The sequence below is a fragment of the Chlamydomonas reinhardtii genome, chromosome 17 (genome assembly GCF_000002595.2).
Source record: "Chlamydomonas reinhardtii strain CC-503 cw92 mt+ chromosome 17, whole genome shotgun sequence".
NCBI lineage: Eukaryota > Viridiplantae > Chlorophyta > Chlorophyceae > Chlamydomonadales > Chlamydomonadaceae > Chlamydomonas > Chlamydomonas reinhardtii.
The window spans coordinates 3,886,615-3,914,449 of NC_057020.1; the positions used below are offsets into that span (position 1 = coordinate 3,886,615).

The window sequence follows — 27,835 nt, forward strand, 5'->3', positions numbered from 1 at the left end:
CGTCAGGACTGCATCCGTTGCGGCGGCTTTACAAAGTACCCCTCGCTTAAGCTGTGCGTGTTGCAGGCAAAAATGAGCAAAGCAACCTACGGCATAGAAGCTACATACAACACAAGAGACAAACAAAGGTCACTTCATAGATACCGTTGATAAACATGCTAGGCACTCGCACGCGCACTCGCTCGCGCACGCGAACGCGCATACGTACGCACCTGCGGCGCCAGGGTGACATCCAGCAGGAGCGAGGCCGGCGGGTTCGTATGAGCCGCCGCCGCAGCCGCGTGCACGTGGCCGCCGTCGTGCGCCGCGTGCTGCGCCGACATGGGCATCGCACGCAGCAGCTCCCCTCGGCCGGGAGCGTCCACGCACGTCTCCTGTACCTGCAGGTTGAGGCTGTGTGTCCTAGGGTACTGCTGTACGCCAGCCGACACGCCCTGCGCACATACAAGTAGGAGCACGCGAGTGCGCGCGAGCGAGCGGGCACACGTGGGCAAGAGAACGCGAATGAGTGGGCGTGTGTGGGCATGGGCATGGCTGATGGACACATGGGGCGGGCGGGGTTGTGGGGGGCACCTGCAGGAAGGCGGCACGGCACTCACCTTCATTGCCGCTACCAGCAACACTGGCGGCGGCGGCGCTATAGCCAGCCCCGCCCCAGCGGCACTGCCGGCCATGCTGCTACTGCTGCTGCTACTGCCGCCCCGTAGCTCCAGAGACGCAGTAGCCACCTCTACAGCTACAGCCGCAAGCAGCGCGTGCGGGTTGGCTGCGTCTGTGGCGGCGGCGGCGGAGTCCAGGACTCCCTCCCCCTCGGCGTCCTGCGGGGCATATATCCATTCATCCATCCATCCAATCAGTGCAGTCGCCGTCAGGGAACCCGCCGTGCTATATACCCTCACAAGTTCCTTCTTTGCTTTGGGTTCGTGCGGATGGCATTCCCAGACACTACGGCACGGAGAGGCCATGATGATCGCACTCTCATCAGCAGTAAGGCGCTGTGAGGCAGGGCGCTCATCACCATCATCATCATCATCATCAGCAGCAGCCCTGCCTAGGTGCGCTGCGACATGTGGACTCCATAGCCCAACACAGCATCAGGAACGGAATGGAGCGACAGCCGCAGCCCACGCGCACGCAACCCCACCTGGCCACCCAGCAGCTCCTCCAGTTTCTTCCACTCCTCAGCCGTGAGTGACCCGTCCGCATCCGCCCCCGCGCCCACCACCACGGCCCCCGGGGCTGCTACAGCCGCAGCAGGAGACGACCCCTCGGCACCGCCAGCGCTACTGCCGGCCGCGGCGGTGCTGCTACTGCCGCTACTGCTACTCCCCCAGAGCCAGGCCGACCAGGTGCGGCTACTGCCGCCGCCGGCCGCCGCCTTTGCGGCTTTGGCGGCCTGTAGCGACGCGCTACTGCCGCTGCGGGCGGCGGTGCTACTGCCACCCGCGGCAGTTGCTGCTGCCTTGGGCTGCTCCGACTTGAGCTTGGCGTGTGCCATACGCCTGGCGATGAGTCGGGTCCACGACGACATACGGCAACATGGATTGGCATCAGGCAGCAAACACAGCACCAAGTGCAAAGCCATACACGCCACATACGCCACGCAGCCACACTGCCCGCCCCGCTCCGCTACCCCCGATGAGACTGTTTTGGGCCCGGGCACATACACCCCCCCCCCACGCCATTCTCCAGCAAGCCGCACCACCCGCAAGACCACCCCACCTGAACAGCAGTATGGTTGGCTCGGGCAGCTGTGCGTCCAGGCCCGCAATCGCCGCGTCGCCGCCCAGCGCGCCACCCGCCGCCAGCAGCCGCGCGTATGCGGGCACGTAGGCCCTGCGCAGGAGGCAGGCGGCACGCAGCTGGCCCCAGCCCACGTGCGCCTCGCCCAGCCGGCGGCGCTGCTTGCGCACCGCCAGGAAGGCGTAGCGCCACCACAGCCGCGCGGCGGCCGGGCCTGAGGAGGGTGTGCGGGCATGTGGGGATGGGGGCCGTGTGGGGATGCGGGCGTGTAGGGGCATGCCAGTGTGGGGATGCGGGGTTGTGTGTGTGCGCGAAGCTGTGGATAGGAGCGGGTGTGGAGGCTTTCACAGCGCGAGCACACGACAGCAGGACCCGCACGCCCGCGCGACTGTGCCGCTGTGCACCGCCGGCATGGCTCGCCCACCCACCTACCTGCCCCCGGGCGGCCGGGCGGCCGCATGCGGCTGTACGGCGCGTTAGCGGCTGAGGCGTCCAGTGCGTCCAGCAGCGCCAGTGTGCTGCCGTACTGGGGGGCACTCAAGGCCAGCGACACTGCCGTGTGTGTGAAACACACATTAGGGAGGGGGGTTAAACGCATTACGTTTACGCAGTGAAGTCGTAGCCAGGTACAAAGGTACACAGTAGTCGTCGTTACAGGGGGGCAGGCAAGACCGGGTGAAGAGGGAGCGGAGTGGCGGGTTGCTGCTTTGGGATGAAGATGACAACAAAGGCTGGCATCTGGAGTAGGTCAGGCCAGGGCAGGAGGAAGCAAAGTCTGGGTGGCTGTGACAGAGCAAAAAACACTAACACACCGCACCTGCGTCAATGGTGACCCGCACCTCCGTGCGCGGCACGGACGGGTCCTTGGCATGCGCTGCAGACCTGTGCACACAAGTACATGGGCCGAGCATGCACACGATTACGGCTCAGTACCGTATACAGGGGCGAGTGGCAAGGCACCAGAATCGAGCGAGAACCTGTAACGTACAATCCCGAGTTGCGATCCAGCCAGCCGTACCCACCTGTGGATGTACGTCATGCGACCGGAGATGGGCAGTACCAGGTGGTGGTGGTCGTACAGCGGCCGGCCGTACGGCACAACCCCCGCCGGCCCCGCAGGCGCGGCGGCTGTAGCAGCCCCTGCGGGGGCTGTAGCAGCCCCCGGTGGTGGCAATGCTGACGACGACGACGCCGAGGACGGCGGCGGCGGCAGCGGCGGCAGGTGGTGGGCGGGCAGGAACAGCGCATCCCACTCGGCGGGCGTGAGGGCGGCGGCGACTGCGCCGCTCCACACGCCGCCGCCGCGCGGCGGGCGCAGCAGCGGCAGCCCTACGTCGAAGTAGACGGCCAGCTGGCGCAACACCACCGCCTGTGTGCAGCCAGCAGCCCGCGCAGTGTGCCGGGCAGAGGTGTGGCAGTCAGGGGCCAAGGGCAAGTGACGGAGCGGGTGGGCCGTCGAGGGGTGGGATTGTTTGACCATTCCCAGGGGAGAGGAAGCCTCAGATAGCCGCTGCCGGTGGGTTGTTTGGCTCCACAGAAGCGTGGCACGAGGGGACAATGCCTGTGTCCGTTGCTTGGCCACTTGCACGCAGCCCGGCCCACCCACCCACCCTCCGCCGAAACCTCCATTTCACAAACCACACCACGCATCACGATACCCAGTGCCCACCACACCATGCACCACGATACCCAGTGCGCACCTTCCGCATGAGGCTGAGCACGTGCTCCGTCACGAAGGCCTCCCGCCCCGCCTCGTCTACCGTGTGCGCCGCCACCTCCCCCAGTGTCAGCCCCACCGCCAGCGGCACGCCGCCGGGCAGCCGCTCGGTGTCCTCGTACCTGCATCAGGGTGGGTGAGGTGCGGGGAGTGGAGAGAAGTTGGGGAAGGAGGTGGTCGCAGTTGATGCATGCCCGCGCAAGCAGTCACCACAATGACATGCACACACACACACAAACACACAAGCTCTCATGGCCTTACCGGATGTGGATGTTGCTGAGCCGAAGCTGCAGGTTGCCCAGGATGGTGTGCGCCATGGCCTGAAAGTTAAACAGGCCGCCACTGCTGCTACTGCCAGCCGTGCCGCCAGACCCCTTCTTGTCCTGCTGCAGCTTCGCGTTCAGCTTCGCCTCCAGCTCCTGATCATGGCAGCAGGGCAGCAGCAGCAACACATGGGGTCATAATGCCTGCGCCTGTGTCCATGCCGCCAGCCCCAGTCCAGCACCACATTTGGCACGTGACTCCCACATGACGTGTGTGCACACCCGCACGCACATATACCGTGCCCTCTATCCGTACACCCCCCCAATCCCATGCACTAACACACACACACACACACACACACACAAATACACACACACACACGCGTGCGCACGCACCTGCAGCCAGCTGCTCTCCGCCTCCAGCACACGCCGCCGCTTCTCCTCCAGCTCGGCAGCGGTCACAGCCGCCTCGTACTGGGCCACGTCCTGTGGGGCGGCGGGTGCGGCGTCGGCGGGGAAGGGTTGAAGAGGTACTGTAAGAGCTGCCGTGGCGAACGCGCGCATACCCAACAGCACCACGCCATGTGCCTCCCTCAAAGAATTGCTTGTTGGCTGCATTTGGCACGTGCTGACGTCGTCAACTGATCCATCATTCGTAGTGCGGCCGTCGCTGCCGCCCTTCGCCCCCACGTGCGTCAGTTGTCGCCCTGTGCAGACAGACCTCAACCACTGCATGCCCTTGCCGCAACCCGAAACTGGACTGCCCTCCGACCCCTTTGCAGCCCCATGGGTCCTGCTGTGCCACGCACCATGCATGCCTCCCCCGTGGCGCTGGTGCGGGCCTTGGGCCGCAGCAGCACGTAGATGCGGTCCAGCTCCACAACCACCGGCTGCCGACCCAGCGCGCTCCATGGCACCTGGCGGCATGAACACACACGGATGCAAACATGCAAGCCATGTACGGTGTAAGCAAACTCAAGACACATGAATACGGCAGCACACGTGCTGTGTGAAAACGATGGCTTTGGGTGTGGCTGGCGTCTAGATGGTCGGGGGAAGGGTAGAGGCCTCGCGTGGCCGACACGAAACCCCACACCGAACGCATCCAATAACCGTTCGTGGTAGCCCCGCGCCGGGGCGAAGCAAACGCCGGATGTTGTCGTTGCGGCGACGTGTGCTAAAGGTGGCTAAGTAATCTGCACCTGAGCTGCATTGCAATCATGGGACCATCGCGCGTGGCTTTGCGGGCCGCCGGGCGAGCAGGGGGCCCGGCAGGAGGGTACACGCCCCAGTGTGTAGGGCCTGGGCCCGACAGGTACCGAAACGGGCCCTCCAGGACCAGCTTACTTTGAGCGTTAGCTTCCCAAGGACGCCAGAAACAACGGCAACAGGCAGCCCCAATTCCTCGAGGGCCTCCGGCTTCAACGCAAGGTTGGTGAGAACGACATCGCCACTCCAGACCGAAATCCGTAATGCAGCTGCGTCCAGACCTGCGACATAGCGACCTAAATATCTATCCAAGTAGTACGCAACCTGGGATTCAAACATGTTTGTGTCAAATTTTCCGCTAGGCGCCCAGTGTCTGCATCTCGCGTGTTGGCATAGTTTGTTGCATATAAGAAATAGCCTAAAACTAGCTCAATAATGCCCATTCAGCCACGTCCGACCTGGATGTCAACTGCAGCCAGAGTGCATGCAAGCGAGGGTTTTGCGCTCGCCCACATGCAAGTCTGGGCCCCCGCAACAGACCCGAGCACCCGCGCATAATCCTAGCTTTGGTCAAGTTCTGTATAACATGCTTGAGGTTCTTGATTGAGTTGATTCATGTAGAGCTGTTATAGTGGCGAGGACAACAGGCACAAGGTTCCACATGTCCGCGCATGTCTTCAGTTCCAGCACACTGGCACCTTCTGCAATCTGCAATATTTACAGCTATAACGCCACGTCGTATTTTGCGCCCTCCAAAGACAGCGCCATCACGCTATGTCGCCCGCGTGCGCCTGACTGGTTGGCTGTGCACCGCAACCACAACGCAGAAGAGACTACGTGTGCCTGTCGCAGCTCACGCTTCCTCGCGAAATCGCATCCCCAGTCAGTGCATTATTGAATCGATGCTCATGCCGCACACATGAGTGGCCCAAAGGTGTGCCGTGCATGGCGTATGGATACAGGTGATACAGTACAATTGTCATCTTCAGTCAGTCACGCTTTTGATTTGCACCCCTTGCATATCACAATGCAGCTCAAATCGCCAGTTGAATCAGCCGTCAACCCGTCACATCACGTGTGCCGTCACATCAAAGCGCTCTCAAAGACATAGAATCACTGTCAAAATAAAGGAAGAGTCGAGTCACAATCATGTACTGTCAATCCAGCGGCCAACTGCTTCATCGCGGCCAACCTGACGCGCCATTCCCACCCAGCCCCTCTCTACATGATGGCACATGCCTTGCACCCCTTGTACTCCACCACAACCACCGGCGGCTTGCTTGCCGCCGCCCCAGCCGCCGCCGCTCCCCCGGCCGCCGCCGCGCCTGCAGCAGCCGCCGCCCCCGCCCCATCCCCACCGTCCCCATTCTGCGGCTGAGCCGCCGCTGCCGGCGCAGCGGGCTTTGCCGCAGGCGCCCCCGCGGCTGCCGCCGCGGCTGCGGCACCCGCCGCAACCGCCGGAGGCGGCGGCGGCGGCGGCGGCAGCTCTCGCTTGGGCGCGTTTGCTGAGGCCATAATTGCTGCCTGTGCGAACACGTGCCCGACGGACGGTGCGTTGGCACGCTCCACGGCCTTTTTCCGCAGCTCCGCGTGAAGAGAGTCCTCCAGCGCTTCCTGGCAGGTGGGACAAAAGGTGGGCAGGTGGGGGTTGTAGATACCAGCCCAAACTAAACCAAACCCAATGCAATAGAGGGGGGCGTTTGAAGGGCAAGTTAGCAACAACGAAAAAGATTGCGGGCGCGATTGGCGAGGTGGGGTGCAAGTCCGTTGCGCCCTGGTGCATGGCACGTGGGGCCGGTGCTGTGCCCGAATGCTCTTTGTGTGCAGCAGCTGCCGCTCTTCCGCGCTTGCTCGTGCCATGCAGGCGCCCGCCCCCCTCCCACCTGCTCTGCCCGCAGCTCCTGCTGCTTGCGCAGCTCCCACAGCCGCCGCCCGGCCCGGTCGATGTCCTCGGGCTTGGCCACCCAGGGCTTCTGGTTGCCCTTGAGGCTGCGGGCGCAAACACAGCGCAAAAGAAACAAACATGCAATTACGGCGACACGAAGCCCGGCAACTGCCACCTGGCCGTCCAGCAGCACGTGTCCATGCCATGTATCTCGCCGGCAGGCGCGCACGAAAGCTGCAGCGTTGTGCCCCGCCAGGTCTGCGCTCCTCCCCTCTCCCCGCAACTGCCCACACCCAAACCCACATGGACACGCTCGGACACGCACACGCCGGCCGCGCCTCCGGTAAGCGCACGCTCGCACCTGTTGCCGCACATGGTGACGTTGCGGAAGTGGCGCAGGAAGTCCTCAAAGGTCATCCAGAACGACCCGTCACGCCGCCCCGAGGTGCCCGCCCCGCCGCCGCCCGCCGCGCCCTCCCGCCGGAACTCCAGCGCCTCCGCCACCTGCGCGTGTTTAGTTCAGCACTCGTCTATCAGCTCGTGTTGATAAAGTCATGTTGAGGCTAGGAAACACGCGGTCTGGCCAACAGTCAGGTCTATCTTCTGGACTAGGGGCGACAAGCACAGTCATTTCCGCGGCGCAGCAAGCAAGGTGCTTCCCTACGTGGGATGCAAACGCCCCAAAGCTGCCCCGCCCCTCAGCTGCTCGGCGAGCTGCTCGTCTGCTCACCCCTGCGTACGTGTCCCATTGCGGGCTGGCGTCGCTCCAGTCGCCCTTCCACTCGTTGGTCCGGGCCGGGTCACGTAGCTGCAGGGTGCGTGCAGCAGGTGGGCGGAGGCACGACAGGTTCAATCAGAAGGCGCGGATCAAGTGGATAAGCATACGGCGACGCGCATACACGCAGCCAGCTTCGCTAAGTATCAACCCCTTATTAGTCAGGTGATATTGACAGGTTGTATTTGAACAGCCCACGCGCAAACACAGACGCAGTTGAGCTGATGGGGAGGAGGACTCGAATGCGGGTTAGCCGGGTGGCGCCCAGCTCATGCAAGTAGCACACGTGGCCAAGGGCTGCCTACCTTGATGAGTCGCAGGTTCCTCCCGCCGGCCGGCGGCACGGTGGCGGCGTAGGAGACGGAGACCACGCCGCCCGTGCCGTTGATCGCCACGAACCTGTAAGTGACAACGACATCCATAGACGTGCGCGTGTGCGCTTGGTTGCATTGTGCCCAGCGCCCTGCTCCTACATCTCCCGCTGACGACAAACGCTACCTGGCAGCTTCCCAGCTTCCCACGTACAGCCGCGCCACGCCACATACACACACACGCTTCGTTGTGTTGTTGATGACACGTTCCCATACTCCGTCCCCAAGCCCCCCTTCGTTTAGTTTGGGCTGGTATATACAACCCCCTCCCCCAGCCCCCCAGCCCCCCGCCTCCCGACCACGGCTCCCACCTGGCGTCCATCACGCTGTAGCTCCTCGCCCTGGCCAGCCCCGTGGCCTCCGTGTCCACTGCCTCGCCCTTGTCCGTCTCCGCCGCCATCAGGCAGCCCAGCGCCAGCTGCGTGGTGATGGCCTGTGAGGTGTGAGGGACAGGGACAGGGAGGAGGCATGGGGGTCGGGAGCCAGGGGGCCAGGGGGACAGAAGGACAGGAGGACAGGGATGCGTTGATGGAGCGGTAACTGGGAAGGCGCGGCATGAGGCACAGGCAGCCTGCCCCCCGGTTAATGGTGCACTGTGTGCATTACAGCACTGTGCCAAGCATGCCCGTGTTTTAGTCCCGCCCATGCCCCCTGGGCCTCGGTCCCATTGGGCTAGGTATTGATGCGTCCCCCCCGCCCCCGCCCCAAACCAGACACCCACCAACCTTGAACACGTCATCGCTGACGTACAGCGACACGTCGTCCGCCGCGTACTCGGCCCGGTACTTGCCCGGCTCCTTTTCAATGTACTGCAGCTCCAGCCGCCGCCATTTCTGTACGGTACGACAATAATGGTGCGGCAAAGGTTGCGGCGCCGGCACATGTGTGGTACGGGTGGTACCGGCAGGCGGAGCTGGGAAGCGGGAGTTGAATGCCCAGACCGCTGGCTTACGGCCATGACCACTGCACAATCAGCTCCCTCCCTTCCTCCCTCCCTCACCCTCCCTTCCCCTCCCCTCCCCTTCCCACCTGCTTGTCCTCGGCCCACAAGAGCATGGTGCTGTACTGGCCGGTCAGAGCCGCCAGCGCCCAGCACACCTGGACGCCCCACATCGCCACCTTGCTGTAGGACGACTGCGCGGGGGAGGGCGTGCGGGGGGGGGGGGGTTAGCCATCCATGGGATGGTGTGTATCAAATATGAAGTGAAGTGCCGACGTCCAGAGGTACAGCGGGCACACGCGACGCATTCCATACCGTTGTTTCGCCAGCGGCAGGCTGCTGGTTCCCCCGTGTTTCCGTGGCGGCTAACGCTAAAATACAGGGGGGGTACATTCATGATCAGCTAAGGAATTAAAAGGGCGGGGGTACATTCATAATTAGCTAAGGAAATGGTAGTCGGTAGGAAATCTTGGGAGGACAGCAATCTCGGGGAATCGAGTTGATTGTGCTGCGTGGCGGCTAGATGGCACACTTCGGGAGGGGCAGGGGAGCATGTGGCAGGCAAAGCCTCTTGTGTACAGATGTGCGGTGTTACAGCATGACGGCACAAGCACGCAGACCCCACCACCATGTACTCACCACCATGCGCGCCACCGCCTTCTCCAGCAGCAGCACCCACACCTGCAGCGACAGCGGCGGTGGCGATGTCAGTGGAGCAGCAGGCGGAGCGGCGGAGACATACCGGTAGCAGCGGATTGAGAAAGGATGCAAACCAGTCCGGGATCGACCAGGCAGCATGAAGGCAACCGCATAGGCAGGGTAAGGGTGAGCAGCATTCACGCAGGACCCCCCCCCCTTTTCCCAGCCAGCTTTGAATATGCGCCGCGCCCATCTGATTACAAGTAAACGCCCAGGAGCAGCAGCGGCAGCAGCCCCGCACCTCATTGCCCAGGATCTTGGTCTTGGTAATGGAGTTGCCGTTGAAGCAGGGAATCCTGAGGGAATGAGGGCGGAGGCCGGCGGGGCACGGGTTCAACGCGGCGGGCACATGCACGGGTCTGCTCCTGCCCCTGCCCCTGCCCTTTCCACCCTTGACCCTCCACGTTGCGAAGCCCACACCGCACGCCTCCCCTCTACCCCGCTCCTCGGCCCCAGCTCCCTCCTCGGTGCTTCCTTTTCTCACCAGTCATCGATGGGCGAGATGGTGGCTCCGCCGCTCTTGGGGTCGTAGAGCCGGACCTGGTAGGAGCCGTCGGGCCGGTACACCTTGCCCGCCAAGAACATCTAGGGGGGCGGGGGAGCAGGGGAGGGCGTGCGGGTGGCGCGAGGGTGGCGAAGGGGGCGTGTTCACCACTTGGGTCAGCCAGATGCCAGCTATGCAAGGCATTTGTCGCCAGAAGGCACACGCCCATAACCCGACCGGCACCAAAACGTACTCCAGCAGCGCTAGCGCGGTCGCGTACCGCAAACGCCAACCCGCCCCCTCCCCTGACCCCACACCCACCTCCTCTATGGCTCCCGGCTTGTTGGCTAGGCACGCCACCGCCACCATCAGTCCACTGCTGCTGCCGTCGATGTCGTCCGGGTGGGTGCCGCCGCCCGTGAACAGCTTCAGGCCGCGGGTGCCCTTGCGGAACTGCTCCGGGGCTGCGATGTCCTTCAGGCGCATCCTGCGGGGAGCGAGGTGGCACAGGTTAGGTCACGCCTGGGGTCTCGGATTGATGACAACCTCCCTCCCCTCCGCGCGCCCCCCCCACTCTGTCACGTGCTCACCACTTGATGATCTCATCCAGCTGCTGGCCGGTCATGGGGTTGTTGTTGTAAATGAACTTGTAGTCGCCCAGGGAGCGGTAGTCGTGTGGGAAGCCGGGGTCCTGCAGGGGAGCGGGGGAGCAGTGGGAGTGCGGGTGTGCAGCGGGTGGGCGGGCACAAGGGCGGGCAGCGAGCAAAAAGGGGGAGAGTTAAGGCGGGCGCATTGAGGGTGTGGGTGTACCGGTTGTGAAATGTGGCGAGTCTTGCCGAGCTGCTGGGCGCAAGATGTGCTATGGGGGCGATAGCTAGCGGAGGTGGGCCGCGGTCTCTGGCTGTCAGCTGGCAGCGGCACTCACGTTGAACACCTCCACCCAGCCCGCCGCCTCGTCCTCCACGTAGTCAAAGCCGTTGCTGCGCAGGGGTGGCAGGTGGGCATGTGGGTGGGCGGGTGGGGGAGTCAGCCGGTGGTGCAAACGAAGCGGTTTCGACGCAGCGGAATAGTGGGGACGCTCACGGCGCTTTTAGGTGCCCACATGATCAGGATCAGATCAGACATTGTGTGAGGTGGCCTCGGTATGGTAGGCCGGGCGCGTGACTCACGCGCAGCAGAAGGTGACCTCCTTGAAGTGCTGCATGAAGTCCTTCCATTCCTGTGGGGGTGGGTACGGGCCGACGGGCTGTTGGCCACAAGTCCATCACTCGCAGACCAGCCGCTGGCCCCGAGCATGCACGTACCCCACACTACCCGGCACCCCAAGTAGCACATGCACATGTTTCTACACCCATTACTTGCCCACGCGCACACGCACCATCCAGAACAGGCCGTCGGAGCGGGCGGCCGCCGACGTCACGGACACAGGCGGGCTGTAGCCCACCGCCTCCGCCACCTCCCGGTGCTTGGCCCACAGCGTGCTCTTGTCGCTCCAGTCGCCGCTCCACTCGATGCCACCCTCGCCGTGCGGGTTGCGCAGCTGCGGGCTCGCGGGGGGTCACCGGGAAGGGGTGCGCGGATGAGGACGGCGGGTAGCATGGGTCACAGTCTTCATGCTACGAATGCAATTGCAATCGCATGCGCGTGCGTGCCTGCCACGGTGACGTAAATAGGCGACATCGAAAGTCAACAACAATGGGGTGGCGCCGCGCTGCGCTCTCACCTGCACCAGTAGCACCTGGCCGCGGCCGTTGCTCTCCACTGGCTGCGCCTTGAGCACTGTGTAGGCGTGCGCCCGTACCACACCGTTCACCTCCTGCGGCGGCGAGCGACAGGGCGGTGCTTGTGAACAGGCAGAACAGCCGCACAGTCCCTAGCCAGTGAGCACGGCATCCGACTCCTTTTATCTCCTCCCGTTTTCCCCCTCCCGCCGCTCACCTCGTCGTCATCTGTTCCCACTGTGGCCGCCGCCACCAGGTTGCCGATGGCGAGGTGGTAGGAAATGGCCTGTATGTCATTCAGTGCCGCACCAGCGTAATTGCAGGTGCTCACACATGCATGGGCGCACCCGGCGTGCTGCTTTAGCGCAGGCAAGAGGCGTCACCTCGGGCGAAGCCCTTATGACAAGGTCGGACTGGCGAGCAACCCGCGCCCATCTTACAATTTCGGAGGCCCCTGGAACACCCTGGGCTGCAACCTCCACACCACAACAGCAGCCACCCCAGTCCCCACCATGAAAAGCTCCTCGTGTGCGTAGAACTTTGCCGGGTCCTTCTCGTCCAGCATATATAGCGCCGCGCGGTTGAGCGGGCTGGGCCTGGACTCTCCCACAGGGGCAATGCGGTCCGCGTGCTTGCTGGGGTCACGCGGGGGCGCCGGGGGGCGCAGGGGGCGCAAGGGAAGATGGCTGGGTCAGGGAGGAGGCGCATCGGTACGTGGGGGCGTCGACCACGGATTGTGCCGAATGCGCTCCCGAGCACGGCGGTGTGTCCCTGCCGCCTCTTCCTCGCCGGCCACCGTGCGCTCTGCCCGCGCCCACCCCCATCAGTCGCCGGCGCCGCCCGCCCTGCTTCCCCACGACGCCTCGGCCCACATCCCATAAGTATTATCGCTTGCAACTAACGCCTCTGCCTGTGCTCCGCTCGTCTTCGTTGGTTTTGGTTTAGTGTGCTGGTACTTACAACCCCCCCACTCCCCGCCCCCGGCCCACTCACCTGGCCTGTGCCAGCTCGCCACGAATCCACTTCCAGTTGGCCTGGTCCGGACCCGCGTCCCGGTTCGGGCCGTACTGCGGGCAATGAGCAGAGCAGGTTAAGCAAAACCAAAGCCAAGCCGGCAGCCGCTCACGTACACAAACCATGGGTCGACGTACAGAGCTGCATTCACCCTTTTGTTTCTCGTGCCACCCGCACCCCGCCCGCCCGCGCCCGCGCCCACGCACCAGCAACAGCCGCACCCCCAACCCTCACCCTCCGCTCCAGCAGGAACACGCAGGTGTAGTGTCCGGTCAGCGTCTCCAGCGCCCAGCTGGCCATGCCGCCGTTGAGGTAGTGGTAGTTGCCCACGTGCTTGGCCATGGCCTTCTCCTGCGGTTGGGGAGGAAGGGGCAGAGGAGGAGCGGCGGGGAAGGAGGGAAGGGAAGGTGAGAAGAGTCGTACCAAAGAGGGGGGGCGCCTCTGAGCCGGTACCCGGTGGCCATGCCGCTGAAACAATTACTGCAGTGGACAAGCCGCATCCAATCGGGCTCAAGGGCACCTACGTTCCGGGGCTGGAGGCACCTCTGAAGCGGTCACGTTGCCGCAATCACCCGACCACTCTTCCCCCGGTCCGGTTTAGTTCGGGCTGGTATTTGCACCCCCACAACCCCCCCTACACGCACCAGCAGCAGCACCCAGGCCTCGTTGCCGCTGGGGCGTGCGAAGCAGGGCTGGCCCGCGGTTCCTCCGCCGCCGTTTTGCCGCCACACGGGGATGCTGCAAAGACAAGAGGCAAGAGCAATGCCGCAAGTCAGCGTCACGGCCATGCGGCTCAGCGCCATAGCCTTCATCTCATGCCGGTCCTGGCGGACTGGTAAAGCACCTTGCCCACCGCTAATTACCGTGTCGCTTGCTCGTCAAGCCCATACGCCCAGCAGCCCCAGCCCCCCGCGCTGTTACTGATGCGGCTTAGATCTGCTCGGGCACATGAACCCCTCCCCCCGGCCACTCACTAGTCATCGATTACCACTTCCTTGAACTGCCGGCTGCCCTTGTCCCACAGCCGCAGCTGATACCTGTTTCGACAGGATAGTGTGGCGGCGGTGGTGTCAGTGAGAGGAACGCAGGTCCGCTGCGCAAACCTCGGCTTGGCTTGGGTGCCGGCAGCGAGTGGTCATTGTTGCGGCGCACCATCCGTGCTGCCCCACGTCCTGCCCCACACGCCGCCCCATCCACGACAGCCCATGCGCCGCGTTCTGATCGCTTTCCCCGCGCACCTGCCGTCCTCGTTGTACTCCGGCGTCAAAAACAACTGCACACAGCCAGGGTCGGAAGGAACAGGATGCAACGCGTTACGGATGCGTTCGCAACTTGGGTGCAGGCGCGGGAGCGCTACCGTGCTTGGCCATTCGTGACGATTCTGGCCCCATCCCGCTGACCCATATCCACAGTTCCCTGGCTACCGTACTACCTGGCCCACACATGGCGCCCCAGCGGTGTGCACAGCCCGCTTGCGGACTGCTCTTTCACACCGGCCCGCCGGGTGTCCCACCACAGGTCGTCCCAGACATGCCCCGCGTACCCGTTCAATGGCGCCAGAGCGCGTGGCCAGGCACGCAAGGGACGAGAGCAGCCAGCCTGCGGTGATGCACAGCACGGCAACAGTAACGTTGTCGTTCCCAGCACTGTTACGATGGGTGCGACAGTGTCCATAGCATTAGGTACACGCTTGCATTGGCGAGAAGAGCGACATGTGTGCCCCAGATGCATAAAATGCCGCGTCCCGGCACGCCAGGCGAGGCATTGGCAACCATCATGCCCGCCGCCACCCTCCAGCCCCACTTGACTCACAGTTGCCCAGGCTGCCCTGGTTGATGTCCTGGTAATGAACACCGTCTGCGAGGAAAGCCATGGCAGGTCGATACAACGGGGCATGCACGCTGAGTTGGCAATCCCCATCTGTTCTGTCTGCACGCCCCGTGCCTTTGGCAGTAAATGCCACAGCAAACGCAATGCGCCGGGTTGTGCATATTAGATAAAACGGGTCGGGCTGTGCATAGCCGCTGTGGCCCGGCTCCCTAGAGCTGCGCCTTCAACGGTGTGCCCAACCCCCAATGCCGTGACGCCCCTGTCGCCCCCTTAGAGCCCTTAAACAAGCAATTGGGCATGAAACCCCGGCCCGCTCAGGTATGGGAACAAGCCGCAGCAACAACCATATGTGGCGCCCCGCTGCAGTGCCGCACCTTCGAACAAGCGGACGTTGGTTTTGCCGTCTGTGGCCCGCGCGAACGACGGCAGGTCCTTCAGCCGCCGCCTGCGGCAACACGCATGGGCTGCTTAAGACACGATATCCCTGCTGCTCTGGTTGGGTCACACGCATGCGCTCTTCAGCTAACAGGAGCGAGTCCGTTGTCGCCAGCGCACTCGCTGTGCTACCCACCCCTACGCCTCGCCCACGCCACGCCACGCACCAGTCGACGACGCGAGCCACATCGCGCCCCTGGTAGAGTCTCCCCTTAACCTCTATCTCAAGTACGCTTTGCTCCTCCGCCTTGAAGTCCGAGTCCTGGCAAAGGGCGACCGCGAGCAGTTGCATGCGTCGGGGCAGTTCATTCCTTGGCGCGCTATCAAGATGATTAGCCAGGTTTACAGTGACAGGTAGCGGTGCTTTGCTCAATGCAGAATGCGAACCGCCTTCTGGCCGCGCTCCTTGCTGCAGCGCTTCCTCACCCGCCAGCCAGCAGCAGGTACTAGTAAAGCGAACGGCATGACTCCTTGTTTGTGTCAGATGCAAGGATGTGTTAACAGCTACCCCTCAGTGACGGTCAACTTCTTCTGTAGGTCCATCGATAGTTGCCGCAGAACGCGCTCCAAGATATGTGCTGTTGCTGTATAGTTCGTGTAGTATAACACATTTTCTTGTCCAAACAGGGGCGTCACCTCCTGCACGAAACACACACGCCAGTCTCCTTGTTGCCAATCATTTACCGCGCCTCCACCACCTTCTGCTGCTCAACTACGACTCTGTATGGTTCTGCATTTGCTTACAGCTGTTGGGCTTATCCCCTGGGCTGTTGACTTGAACGGCGGCGGACTTCTGGAGACATTTCCTCGCGGTTTGCCCGGGGCATTCCTTCGCCGGATTGTGGAGGACGTAGCCTGACTGGTTGCCAGCGCAGCCAGTGCGCAAGAATGGTCAGATGAGCTTCGGCCAGGGCCGCACAACCACCTGAGGCTTGATTTCGCAACTTAGGATGGAACATGTTAGCGTCATCACCTGCATCACTCGACAGGTATGTACTTCGCAAGGCTAACGGTGAGGTAGGTATGGCATGCATGCGGCCTAGGACTGCCATCTGCTTATCCAGAGGTGGTGGACTGCGGATGCCAGCGACTCCCATCAGCACAGCCATTCCACAGACCCGGAAGGCCGGCTGTGGGGGTTCCGAAACCAGCTGCGACGCGTGTGGAACACCACAGACCGCGCCAACCCGCATTCGCCTCGCGCCTAATACCTTACTACAGATGTTTTGGCCAACACACCTGTCAGTCAGCATTCTCCATCTTTCACGCCAGCCGTAGCGGCCCGCACATAGACGTCACGGCATTGCCCACTGGGTTACGAACCCATGGGTCGATAGGCGGACCTGCCGGGAACCTACCCGCTGGCCTGAAACCCCCTTTTCCCATACACCAACCAGCTGCATTCCACACACAACCCAACCTAACTGCCACTCGCCAGTCCACCACCCCCGTGCGAAACCGCGAAACGCACCCGCCCAAGAGAACTAGGACAAGAACACATGGCCCGCCACAGCCTGCTACTGCTCGGCGTCGCGGCGACGGCGGCGCTGCTGCTGCTCACCGCGAGCCCCTTCGCCGCACAGGGCAGCACTCGGCGCTACTCCAACCCGGCCCAGTACATTTGCAACGACCCCGACCTCACCACGCTGTGTCGCATCCTGAGGGCCGCGGGACCCGACTCCAAGGCCGCCGCCGCGCTGCAGGTCTGCTGATGTGTGCGTGCGACCTGTTAGGTACAGAAGAGGTGGCAACAGCCGCTACACTGCAGTGGCCCAAATGTATTTGCGTGGCGCGCTCACACACTTGCTCCGCACCGCTACCCCTCACACACTCCTGCACCGCCACCTCCACAACCGCCGCCACCGCACAGGACGCCACCGTCAGCAACACCGTCTTCGCGCCCCTGGACTCTGTGAGTCGGCTGGCCGCTAGCTACTTACTTGGTTTAGGGCCTTAACAGGGTTACAGGGGGATACGGGGCGCCAGGCGGCAGCAGGGCAGTGGCATCGCGGCGACCCACGCACCGCACAGGGAAGCCCACCCCGCCATGGAAGCCTTCCCGACGCATCCAAAGCACGCCATCCAGCTGTCATGCTGGCTTTGCCAGTTGCAGACGGATGAATGTCGTCCTGGATTGGGATGCCAGCCTTGCTTCTGTGAGGCAGGGACCGCCCACTCACCAACGCTTTCATTCACTTGCTCATTGCGTCGTGCATGCCCCCTACCTGGATGCTGCTGGATGCCTGCCCCTCCCTCACACCTCCCCCGTTTATTTCCAACTAATAACCCGCCCCCCCCATCCCGTGCTGGTTGACACCGGGCAGGCCTTCAGCCAGGACGCCAAGAGGGTGGCCTCGAAGCTGAGCCTGGGCGCCTTCGAGAAGATCTACACCTCGCCCAAGCAAGCCGACCGCCTGCTGCAGAACCTGATCATCCCCGGCCAGGCGAGGGTGAAGTGCATGTGTGGCAGCGTGGGTGTGTGCAGCGGGGGGGCCAAGCCAAGCAGGGGCCCGCCAGCCTGGCATTGGCAGTCAACGGGTCCATTCGAGTCCGCCAAGCGTACGACTTGATGAAGTGACTGCCCCATCCATCCAATTGATGCGCTCGCGGTACTCCACACGCGCTGCACAGCGACATGGCTTGGAAACTCACACACGCACGTCCACAACCCGCACGTCCCGAACGCACGCATCCGGCCCCCTACCTCTCGCGCGCACAGGCCATCAGCTCCAACGGCTTTAAGACCGGCACCGACTACAAGTCCATGTTGGGCCAGCACCTGTACTTCAAGGGCGCGTGAGTACGTAGTGTGGGTGTGCTGTACGGCATGTGCCTGCAGCATACTGTTTGAATCTGTTTGGTTGTGCATGAACAAACGAACCATCCACCCACCTCGCCCCAACCATTATCGTCAACCCGACCCACATCCACGCACGCACCCGGCCCTCCGCAACTGACTTTACGCGGCACACGCATGCAGGTGGTTCACCAAGGACCTGTACGTCCAGAGCGAAGAGGTCAAGGCCAAGATCATTCAGGTCGACATCCCCGCCGGCAGGGTGAGCACTACTGCTGGGCGGCTGTTTCGTTAGTTGACAGATAGAACAGCTGGTTCTGTGACCGGGCTGGTTGTGAGAAGGGGGGCAGGGGCGCACGGGGGGCAGGGAGATTTCATACAGACCTACCGTGCAGACCGGCTCACCTTTACCTGGTGCCTGCTAACCGCGCCCACCCTCTCTCCCTTCCGCACAGTCGGTTGTGTACACCACGGATCGCGTGCCCCTGCCCAGCGCCCCCTTCCTGGGCATCGGCCACCATTGATGACGATAAGCGAGGGAGGAGCTAGCCCGCATACGGCGTCTTCCGTACAGGGTGTGGCGCAGACTGTTGACATAATGACTTCTATGCGCTTGCTCGGTTGCGGACGGGGGGTTTATGATGTGCATGGGGATATGGTACCTAATAATGTATGGAAGCTGCGTGCACACGTGTGTGGACTGTCCAGGAACGAAGTAGTGGTGTGATGCACGGTGCGTGGTAATGGTTGGGCAATTGAGCAGTGCGGTCTGGAGGCTGCAACGGTGTAGATGAGGCGGCAGCGGTTGTATGATGAGGCGCGTTGTGTTGTGAGGCACGTTGGGGTCACACCAGCAGGGAAAGGGAAGATGCGCACTGCATGGCAATAAGAGAGCCATTGATCCATGGTTACATTGTGAAAGTGGAATGCCGTAGTCAAGAACGTACATGTCCAACCAATCAGTCAACAACTTTGAGCAATCCCCAACAAACGCCGTGTCAACATGCCGTTGCGTGCCACCAGCTTGCACGCCGTCCCAGCCAGGCCCGCCATCAATCTAGCCGTGCTACGCACTAGTACCCCACTCCCCATTACCGGTGTGGGCGACGAGTCCTGCCTAACTTGACCCCATCAGCCATCCAGCTAGCCAGCCGTGCTGCCGCTACCAGCCAATACCCCATCCCACTACCGGTGCTGGAAGTTGAGGCGTGTGAGGCCGTAGTAGGACGCGGCCCGGCCCAGTGCGATGAAGGCCAGCAGGATCAGGACCAGCCAGCCGCGCATGTGGTAGCTGCGTGCGTGTCACACACACACACACATTGCCCGGTTACTGGCGTAGGTATTCGTGGGTAACTGCGCGCGCGTGTATGGCGGAATTGTTCCGTTTGTATTTTGTTAACACACATTGCGGGTCCATGAGGGTGCACACCATGCATACATGAGGGGCGTGCTGGGGCAGGATGTACAGGAGCAGCAGCAGAGGGTGGGGCCGTGGCAGAGACGGGGGGCATGTGCATGGCGGCAGGGGAGACTGGAGAAGGAAAGCACTCGTTGCGTGCTCAAGGGAGGTGCAAATGGGACCGTACGTAGGCTTGAGCCGCTGCCCGGCCACCCTCCCGACCGCCCCGCAGAACTTACTGGTATCCGAACGCCGTCTCCACGTACTCGGCCACGCTCATCATTGGCGGCTGCAGCAGTTGATGGGACCCAGCTTCCGCTGCTGCTGCCGCTGCGGCGCCTCCTCCTCCTCCGACGCCACCAGCACCTGTACCAGTGTCACCACCCACACCAGCAACCGCACCAGCGGCACCAGCGGCGCCACCCAGCGCCAGGCGCAGCGGTGTGTGCCTCATGTCTCCCAGCTGTGTGACTGTGGCGCCGTAGATGACGTAGGTGACGGGGTTGGCCCAGTAGGCCCACAGCCACCAGGGCCGAATGGACTGATGGAGGAGGCAGGTGGCAGCGTGTGTGTATGTGCATGTGAGGTGCGGGAGTGTGATGTAGTGGGCGTGTTTGGTGCGAGTATGTGTGTGTGTGTGTGATGTATGCCCGAGCCCAACGAGTATGCCCCATGGCCATCAGGAAGCCCAAAGGTGGGGACGAGGTTGCATGCCCACGCCAAACGAATACGGTAGGGCAAACGGGGTGCCTGCTGCGACCCGCCTCGGCTTGCGCAAATCGTAGTGCTCCGCTCACCACCAACCACCCATCCATCCACCCGGAAGCACATCGCCCAGCTACCCACGCACCCGCCGCGGGATGAGGAAGCCGCAGAACACGTTCCACAGCATCACCAGCGCCCCGGCGGCCGCCACCGCCGCCGGCAGCGAGGGGCTGAGGTTCATGACGCCGCCGCCGGCCGCTGTGCACACCGTCAGTCCCAGGAACACAAACAGCCTGCACGCAACAGAAGAGCGCGTAAGCATTGTAAGCAAGAGCAAGTGCTGCAATCAATCCCTGATGCGGGAGAAACAGAAAGCGACACAGGGAAACAGAAGAGGCCAAATAGAAACAGAAAGGAGTACATGGTCCTTGCTTGGCTCCCGCCTGGACGCGTTCGCTGCCGCGACGGCCGCTGAGGAGACCAGCATGGCCGCGCGACAGCAGGCCATGCACAGGGACCTTGGCTACCTGCCGCGGCTGTGTCGCCGGGCTGAACAACGCCGCCGGCAGAGGGCCGCGAAGGTCCCTGTGCATGGCCTGCTGTCGCGCGGCCATGCTGGTCTCCTCCGCGGCCGTCGCGGCAGCGAACGCGTCCAGGCGTGTCCCTGGCCCTGGCTTGATCATGGCCTTTCGCATGGTTCTGCGAGCGGTGCAAGTGGAGCTTAGTTTGACAGCGCGAAAGGGACGCAGGTGCCTTCGGTCAGGGTCCCCTGACTGCTGCCTGCAATCATAATGCGCTCCTCCCGAGCCCTGACAAACCACCCGTCCTGCCCATGCCAGAAGAGCATGCCACGCATGCACGGAAACCACTTGTTACGGGCTGGCTGGCTGCCTGCCTGCCTCACCAGAACCAGGCTGCTTTGGCCGCTGTGAAGGCCAGGTGCACGGCAGCGTACAGCGGCACCGTGTACAACAGCGACTGCAGCAGCAGCGGCGGCAGCTCAGCCAGACCCTGATGGGTGCGGGGGCGGGGGTGGGGCGGGAGTGTGGAGGTGTGGACGTATTTATGTGTAGGTGTGCCGGACGTGCGTGTGAAGGTTTGGAGGTGTGGAGGACATGTATGTGTGTGTGTGTGTGTGTGTGCGCGCGTGTGTGTGTGTGTGTGTGTGTGTGTGTGTGTGTGTGTTAAAGAGCACAAGGAAAACATTACGCGTAGGACAGTGTATGCGATGCAGAATTACGGCCGCGAATTACCTTCAGAGTATACTACTGTGTGTGTGTGTGTGCATGTGGACCAGGTGTGGGAAAGGGGGCGTTGCGCCGTGCGTTACCGTGGCGGCAACTGGCCTCGGTTGCTGGCGAGCGATAGGTAGGGTCGGCGAATGCCCCACCCAAGGAATCCACCGTGGCAGCTGCAGTCCCCGCCCTCCACCCAGTCAGCCAGCCAACTGATTTCGGCCCACCTAGCCCACCCACCTGCGCCGCCGCGAACACGGCTGTCGAGTACATGTGCGCGGCCCGCTCCCGGTAGAACACCACCCGCTCCGCCTCCACCACCGCCATCACCTGGGGTGGGGTTGAGGGCAGCGGCAGCAACCAAGGACTGCTGGTCGATTGGCGACGACGCATATTCGGTATGCAGGCTTGTGGCCACGGCGCATGACCGGTGCAGGTATGAGGGTCAGTTGGGTGGACAGGTGCAGACACGGCCGACAGCCCGACAGCCCAGCTCCGAGCCCGAACAAGGGGTGTCAGCTTTGTACAGCTGGAAAATGGGCTGAGCCCCATGTAGCGCAAGGGGATGTGACGATGGGCACCGGCGACATGAACAGCACCCTTGCAAGCCCATCCAGCGGGACTGGCCACTATGCCAACGCCGTGCCGAGGCACCGACATGCCCTGTCCCCGCCACGCCACGCCACCTTACCCACGCCACTTCACGGTCCATGATATCCCAAATGCACCTCACCCACATCCCACTCAAGCACCGCAAACGGCTAGCCGGGCTCGGGCGCGGGATCCCGGGCCGCGACACATGTAAGGCTCGGGGACGCATGGTTTGGCTGTTGCAAACAATTTCGACATTCTTGCCCCAAGACGCTTGTCGTCGACATGTTTTGATACATGGATGTAAGATATTTAGGGGCCGAGAGCTATACTCGCGAACTGAAGAAAGTCAAGATGTCCATGGACTCACGAGGTCGCTTCTCGCTCCGGCCGAGTTTTCCCTGCCGTCTATTTTTCTACAATAGGTAATTGCAATTAATAATACGTGGCACTCGCGGTTTGTGCCAGTATGGTACTTTTTGTCGACACAGGCACACACGCACGCACGCACGCACGCACGCACGGACAGGGGCAATCCTGGGGGGCTTCGCCCCCCCTGGATCGCTTCGCTCAGGGGGCTCAGCCCAAAAAACACGATCACCCGCGCACCCCCCCCCACCCTACCCACCCACCCACCCACCCACCCACCCACCCACCAACCCACCCACCCACCCACCAACCCACCCACAGCACCCACCCACCCGGCCACCCAACCACCCTACCCACCATGAGCGTGTTGATGAGCGGCAGGAACAGACTGGAGGTGTAGATGACCCCAAGAAGGTCTGTGGCAGTGCGTGTGTGTTCAGTTTGCATGTGTCATAAAAACCACAAAACAAAGCCCGCCCATGTCTGCGTGTGTGCATGTATGTATACTTTGGGAAAGGGTGCTGGCAGACCAACTTTGGGAAAGGGTGCTGGCAGACCAACTTTGGGAAAGGGTGCTGGCAGACCAACTTTGGGAAAGGGTGCTGGCAGACCAACTTTGGGAAAGGGTGCTGGCAGACCAACTTTGGGAAAGGGTGCTGGCAGACCAACTTTGGGAAAGGGTGCTGGCAGACCAACTTTGGGAAAGGGTGCTGGCAGACCAACTTTGGGAAAGGGTGCTGGCAGACCAGGGCGCGCGTACGTACACGCGTTGCGTGTCAGGACACGTTGTCCGGATACACAGCCGCCACGCACACCCTACCGCACGGTCGCATCCCCACCTCACCACTACCGCCCATCTCCCAGCCAGGCCCGAAGCCCCCACCCTCGCATGCTCGTGACCCCCCCTCTCCCCAAAGCCACGTGACTCACCCAGCACGCCCACATCGCTGCCGTACGCCAACCCCCGCCGCCAGTATAACGAACCCAGCACGCCCGCCAGCGCCAGGCTAACCGCCAACCGCAGGCCGTTGTACGGGAGGTTGCGTGCCTGCGACACCAACTGCCGCCACAGCACCAATCGCAGCTGCACGTGCAACGGCTGCGCGTATCGGTCTCCCTGATACCTCTTTCGTTGCTGGTACTGCTGGCGGGGGCGCCGCATGTGTGGCTGCTGCTCCTGCGGATGTTGATCGCTGCTCCCTGCCGCCGCCGCTGGCTGCAACCCGCCAGCCTCCACGTCAGCAGCAGCGTCGCCTCGCCACACGTGGGCGCCGTCGCCGCCACTGCCAGCGCCGCCATCGCTGTCAACGACGGCGGCGGCAGTACTGTCATCGCCGCCTCCGCCGCCCTCGCCGCCCCGGCAGAGCTGGTCCAGCAGCAGCTCCGAGGCCCTGTAAGGGCAGCAGCAGCAGTGGAGTGTGCGAGCAGCAGGCCGGGGCGCACACCCAACAGGCGATGTTGCATTCACGCCTCGCTTTTCGGCTCTCCGCGCACACGACCCTGAACGTGCTGCCCTTTCCATTATCTGCCTCCTGGTGCCCAGTGTCCCACCCACCCACCCACCTCCGTGCCTCGCTGGTCGCCCACAGCCGCGCCCAGTCCACCCCCAGAGCCGCCTCCGCGCCCGGAGAGGTCAGGCCCAGGACCCAGTCCGCGGGGTTGGCGTCAGGCGCCGGCCTGCTCGCATGCATGCAGCGGAGTGACGATGATGATGAGCGATGAGCGTGTATGTCCCATGCGTATTGAGCTCGCCTTTCGGCTAGTCGCCTGTCGGCTATATGTGCCCCCTTCAACATACCCCGACGCCCGGGCCCCATCGAAGCACCGGCGTCCTCGCGCCAGCGGCCGCCCCCGCCCCGACGCCCACGCCCACGTCCCATCGAAGCACCGGTGTCGTCCTGCTGCCGCCCACCCGCCCCGCAACCCCCCTCGCACCTTGCCACGCCCGCCACGCCCGCCACGCCCGCTGCCGGCGACATGAAGTGCTCCACCAGTTTGCACTGGCTCGGCCCCAGCGGCCCCCAGTAGGCAGTGCGGCCGCCGGGCTTGAGCAGCAGCAGCCTGTGTGTATGTGAGTGTGGTGGGGTGGGGAGGCGGGGACGGCGGTTGCATGGGTTGGGGCGTGTTGCGTTTGGGGACGGCGTGTTGTGGTGAGGGAGCGTTGTGGCGGCAGTGGTGGTGGTGGTGGTGGTGGCAGTGGTGGTGGAGACAAGGTATTGGTGAAGAAGTCAAGGTGCGGGAGCAGGAGGCGTGTGCGAGTAGATGTGTACAGCTGGGGGCGCTACTGCAGCGTGCCACCTGGCCTCGTCACCTAGATGGCCCGCGGCGCCCATCCACCACACGCCACTGACCCACTCACTCGTCAAAGCCGTCCATGATCTCTCGACTGGGCTGGTGGATGGTGCACACCTGCACGTTGTGGCAGAGGTCGCGACAGCGTTTAATGATCACCGACTGTGAATTGCAAACACATACAACACGGTAGTCAAATAGCCTGTACTCCCCCTCGCCCCACCGACCATGATGTTCGGGATCTCACGTTGGGCTCGGCACCCTCGCCGTGCCTAACCCCGCCTTACCCCACCCACCACACGGGCCCACCCAGCAGGGGCCTCACCACGGTCCGGCCCGTGGCGGCAGCGCTGCGCACCGCGCGCATCACCACGCCCGCAGCGCGCGCGTCCAGGCCTGCAGGCGCACACGGCAGACGCACACGGCGATGGAGCGGCGGGCGCGGTCGTGCTCGCCTGTGATAGCACATACGCGTTCCAGATGTACGCTCCACCTCGCCCAGACCCCTTTGCCCTCGTGGCCTGCCCCCGATCTCATCACACGCAGAAACGCACACGCAGAAACGCACACATTTCCCTTGTGCTACTCAAACCTCCCACCTGTGGTGGGCTCGTCCATGAAGATGACGGAGGGGTTGGCAACAAGCTCCACAGCCAGGGTCAGCCGCTTGCGTGCCTCCGGCCGCAGCCCGCCGCCCCCCGGTGCCCCACCTCGACCCCCACTTCCTCCTGCCCCTCCTCCTGCCCCTCCTCCTCTGCCACCATCTCCTCTGCCACCACCTCCGCCACCCGCACCTCCTCCTCCACCCCCATCTCCTCCACCTCCGCCGCCACCCACACCAATGCGCTGCCGCGCCAGACCGCCCAGCTCCACTAGCGCCATCACCTCACGTACGTGCGCCACCAGCCGCCGCCCCTGCAGCAGCTGCCGCGGCCGCCCCGTCTGCCTCTGCTGATTTTGGGGCTGTTGCTGCGGACCCCAGAGGCAGCAGCGGCCCGGCGACGCCTCAGGCGAGGCTGCTGACGACGGCGGCTGCAGCAAGGTGGTGGCGGCTGCGGTGGTGGCGGTGGCTGTGGCAGTATCGGGCACCCGCAGTTGTGCACTGAACAGCAGCGCCTCCTCTACTGTGGCCTGTAGTGGGGTTAGGCGGCAGCGGCAGCGGGGTTATGGGGAGAGGTTGGGGCGCGGGCCGGGAGCGGGGTTGACATGATGGCATTGGGAGAGGGGAGGAGAAGATGGAGATGAGCGCAGCAGTAGTGGCGGCAGGGACGGCGGCTGTAGTGTTGACAGTGTCTTAAGCACGCGGAAAAGCGCTGGTAGGCCCCGACCCTAACCACCCATGCGCACAGAGCACCCTACAGATCCCCCTTCACCTTTGGCAGCTCGCCCATTCATATTCAGTCATCACGCCCAAACTGCCTAGCCCACGCCCAAAACGCCTAGCCCACGCAACCACACCCACCCACCCACCCACCCACCCACCCACACACCCACACACACGCACACGTACCCAGGGGTTGTGTGCATCCTGCTGCTCCACGTACCCCATCACGCCCCGGCCCCCCGACCCCATGTGCGTGACCGGGCTCCCGTTCACCAGCTGCAGCCCGCTCCACACCGGACCCCGGCTGCTACTGCCCCTGATGCTACTGCCCCTGCGGCTACAACGGTCACTGCTACTGCCATCGCAGCCGCCGGAGCCTCCGCAGAATCCGCCGCGCAGTAGCCTGCTGAGGGCGCCGTCACCGCCGCCTGCTCCGCTGTCGCCCGTGCGCGGCCCGGCGGCGCAGTTGCTGCTGTTGCTGGTGTTGCCAATGCCACTGGTGCCGATGCCACTGGTGGTGTCGGTGCCGGTGCCGGAGCTTGTGGTGCCGGTGGTGGAAGGGATGTGTGTGGCCTGCTTGCGGCCAGCCAGAAGGTCCAGCAGAGTGGTCTTGCCGGCGCCACTGGCGCCCATCAGGCTGAGGCGGCAGGATGTGTATGTGTATGACCAGCAGAGGGGCGACCGAGCCGGCATGGGAGGTAGAGGAACCAACTACGGACTACCGCACCTGTCCTCTTCGTTCACTGCCCACGGCTGCCGCTTGAGACACGACTTAGCCGCAGTCGAGCGGAGTACAGCGTGCCGGTCGTCGGCGTGCGGTTGCTCATGCCACCATGCGCACACAGACAGTTCATCCGCATTGCCATACCTATTGGTTCTGCCCACGTGCCCCACTACCATACTCACCACGTGAGCACGCCGGGGCGCAGCGCGCCGCTGACGCCGTCCAGCAGCTGCAGCCGTTCACCTGTGTGTGGGTGTGTGTGGGTGTGGGTGGGTGTGCCGGTGTGGCAGCAGGTGCGTGTGGGGCGAGTGGGTGGGGCGTGTCGAGCTGCCAGGAGTGACGGAGGCAGAGCGAGCGTGCGGCCCTGGTCCCTTACCTCACTCCCGTCATGGTGCACGAGGCGCGGACGACGAGTACGGGCGACTGAGGGGCGCCGCCACGTAACGATGCGAAAGAATGGATGCATGGATGAACGCTCACGCATCCAGGATTGCGACTCCCCCTCCTTACCTTGCATCAAACCCTTCCCCCTCAACCTCGCTCACCTGGTGTGCGCGGGCGCGGGTGAGGCACCCAGTAGCAAAGCTCCCGGAACACAAACACCAACGGCTCAAACGCCAGACCACCGACCCCGCCGGCGGCAGCGCAGCCACCATCGCCACCGTCGTCGCCGCCGCGGGCACCAATGCTGGCGGCAGCAAAAGGCGTGGCTGCTGGTGGCGCCTCTGCCGGCCGCCTACCCGGAAGGCGGCTGCCGCTACAGCTGGTGTAACTGTCCTCCTGCTTCGCCGCGGCAGTGGCAGCTGCAGCAGAGATAGCAGCAGCCGCAGTCGCCGCTGCGCGTATTGCAGCAGCCGTAAAGCTGCTGCTGCCGCCGCCCTTGCCGCCGCCGCCGGCGCCGCCACTGCTGCTCCGCGCAGCGGCGGAAGATGTCCAGGAGGTGCCTACGCTGCTACTGCCGCCGCCGCCGCCGCCGCCACCACCAGCAGTGCTACAGCCAGTCGCGCCCTCCACCTCCAATGGATTCTCAAAGTAGTCGTATGCGGCAGCGCCTGCGGGGGCTGCGACAGCCGCAGTGGATCGAGTCGGCTGTAGCTCCAGCTTTTGGTGCGGCGGCGGCAGCTGCGCAAAGGCCTCGTCTGGCTGTAGGGTCCGCGGAAGTTGCTGCTCCTGCTGGATATGTTGACCGGTGCTACTACTGCCGGTGCTGCTGCCGCCGTCCCTGCGTGCTGCGTGCTCCGCTGCAGTAGCAGGAAATGTTCACACCTTGTGACTCTGGTACGGGCACGAATCCCTGCTCGCACTGCTGTAGC

At 63.6% G+C, this 27,835-nt stretch overlaps 4 protein-coding genes across 5 annotated transcripts in view; 1 reads left to right on the forward strand and 3 right to left on the reverse strand.

The window, feature by feature from the left end:
• Positions 1–5,540, reverse strand: part of CHLRE_17g728250v5 (uncharacterized protein) — a 34,956-nt gene extending 29,416 nt beyond the window's left edge. The window contains exons 1-12 of the mRNA XM_043072379.1: positions 5,071–5,540; positions 4,533–4,640; positions 4,120–4,209; positions 3,722–3,879; positions 3,444–3,582; positions 2,766–3,112; positions 2,561–2,625; positions 2,176–2,295; positions 1,723–1,957; positions 1,145–1,502; positions 600–818; positions 213–434 (exon numbers count right to left, since the gene is read on the reverse strand). Coding sequence (XP_042914838.1) covers positions 213–434; positions 600–818; positions 1,145–1,502; positions 1,723–1,957; positions 2,176–2,295; positions 2,561–2,625; positions 2,766–3,112; positions 3,444–3,582; positions 3,722–3,879; positions 4,120–4,209; positions 4,533–4,640; positions 5,071–5,271 — 2,262 coding nt within the window. The 5' untranslated portion in view covers positions 5,272–5,540. The remainder of the gene's footprint in view (positions 1–212; positions 435–599; positions 819–1,144; positions 1,503–1,722; positions 1,958–2,175; positions 2,296–2,560; positions 2,626–2,765; positions 3,113–3,443; positions 3,583–3,721; positions 3,880–4,119; positions 4,210–4,532; positions 4,641–5,070) is intronic.
• Positions 5,541–5,604: 64 nt separating this feature from the next.
• On the reverse strand, positions 5,605–15,670 carry CHLRE_17g728300v5 (uncharacterized protein). Its single transcript, XM_001697223.2, has 29 exons — positions 15,513–15,670; positions 15,254–15,348; positions 15,026–15,096; positions 14,634–14,678; positions 14,365–14,420; positions 14,060–14,094; positions 13,796–13,858; positions 13,466–13,559; positions 13,056–13,172; positions 12,801–12,874; positions 12,319–12,442; positions 12,025–12,093; positions 11,810–11,902; positions 11,465–11,626; positions 11,256–11,305; positions 11,012–11,066; positions 10,677–10,777; positions 10,408–10,573; positions 10,087–10,187; positions 9,844–9,898; positions 9,543–9,584; positions 8,993–9,097; positions 8,689–8,796; positions 8,275–8,396; positions 7,898–7,991; positions 7,548–7,625; positions 7,179–7,321; positions 6,816–6,921; positions 5,605–6,546 (listed from the first exon to the last, which is right to left on the reverse strand). Exons 1-29 carry the CDS (start codon positions 15,549–15,551, stop codon positions 6,154–6,156), a joined length of 2,856 nt encoding a protein of 951 aa, XP_001697275.2. The 5' UTR covers positions 15,552–15,670; the 3' UTR covers positions 5,605–6,153.
• A 170-nt stretch (positions 15,671–15,840) lies between these two features.
• CHLRE_17g728350v5 (uncharacterized protein) lies at positions 15,841–18,772 on the forward strand. Its single transcript, XM_043072380.1, has 7 exons — positions 15,841–16,098; positions 16,525–16,789; positions 16,957–16,998; positions 17,411–17,530; positions 17,806–17,882; positions 18,067–18,145; positions 18,339–18,772. The coding sequence occupies exons 2-7, from the start codon at positions 16,586–16,588 to the stop codon at positions 18,405–18,407; spliced, it is 591 nt and encodes a 196-aa protein (XP_042914839.1). The 5' UTR covers positions 15,841–16,098; positions 16,525–16,585; the 3' UTR covers positions 18,408–18,772.
• A 7-nt stretch (positions 18,773–18,779) lies between these two features.
• The window catches only part of CHLRE_17g728400v5 (uncharacterized protein), a 17,131-nt gene continuing 8,075 nt past the window's right edge, over positions 18,780–27,835 (reverse strand). For both annotated transcript variants that reach the window (XM_043072382.1, XM_043072381.1), the window contains exons 19-33: positions 27,068–27,763; positions 26,705–26,765; positions 25,985–26,435; positions 25,074–25,605; positions 24,800–24,870; positions 24,542–24,591; positions 24,118–24,243; positions 23,746–23,859; positions 23,113–23,573; positions 22,540–22,598; positions 21,463–21,552; positions 20,892–20,998; positions 20,133–20,280; positions 19,522–19,823; positions 18,780–19,174 (exon numbers count right to left, since the gene is read on the reverse strand). In XM_043072382.1, coding sequence (XP_042914840.1) covers positions 19,069–19,174; positions 19,522–19,823; positions 20,133–20,280; positions 20,892–20,998; positions 21,463–21,552; positions 22,540–22,598; positions 23,113–23,573; positions 23,746–23,859; positions 24,118–24,243; positions 24,542–24,591; positions 24,800–24,870; positions 25,074–25,605; positions 25,985–26,435; positions 26,705–26,765; positions 27,068–27,763 — 3,374 coding nt within the window. In that variant the 3' untranslated portion in view covers positions 18,780–19,068. The remainder of the gene's footprint in view (positions 19,175–19,521; positions 19,824–20,132; positions 20,281–20,891; positions 20,999–21,462; positions 21,553–22,539; positions 22,599–23,112; positions 23,574–23,745; positions 23,860–24,117; positions 24,244–24,541; positions 24,592–24,799; positions 24,871–25,073; positions 25,606–25,984; positions 26,436–26,704; positions 26,766–27,067; positions 27,764–27,835) is intronic.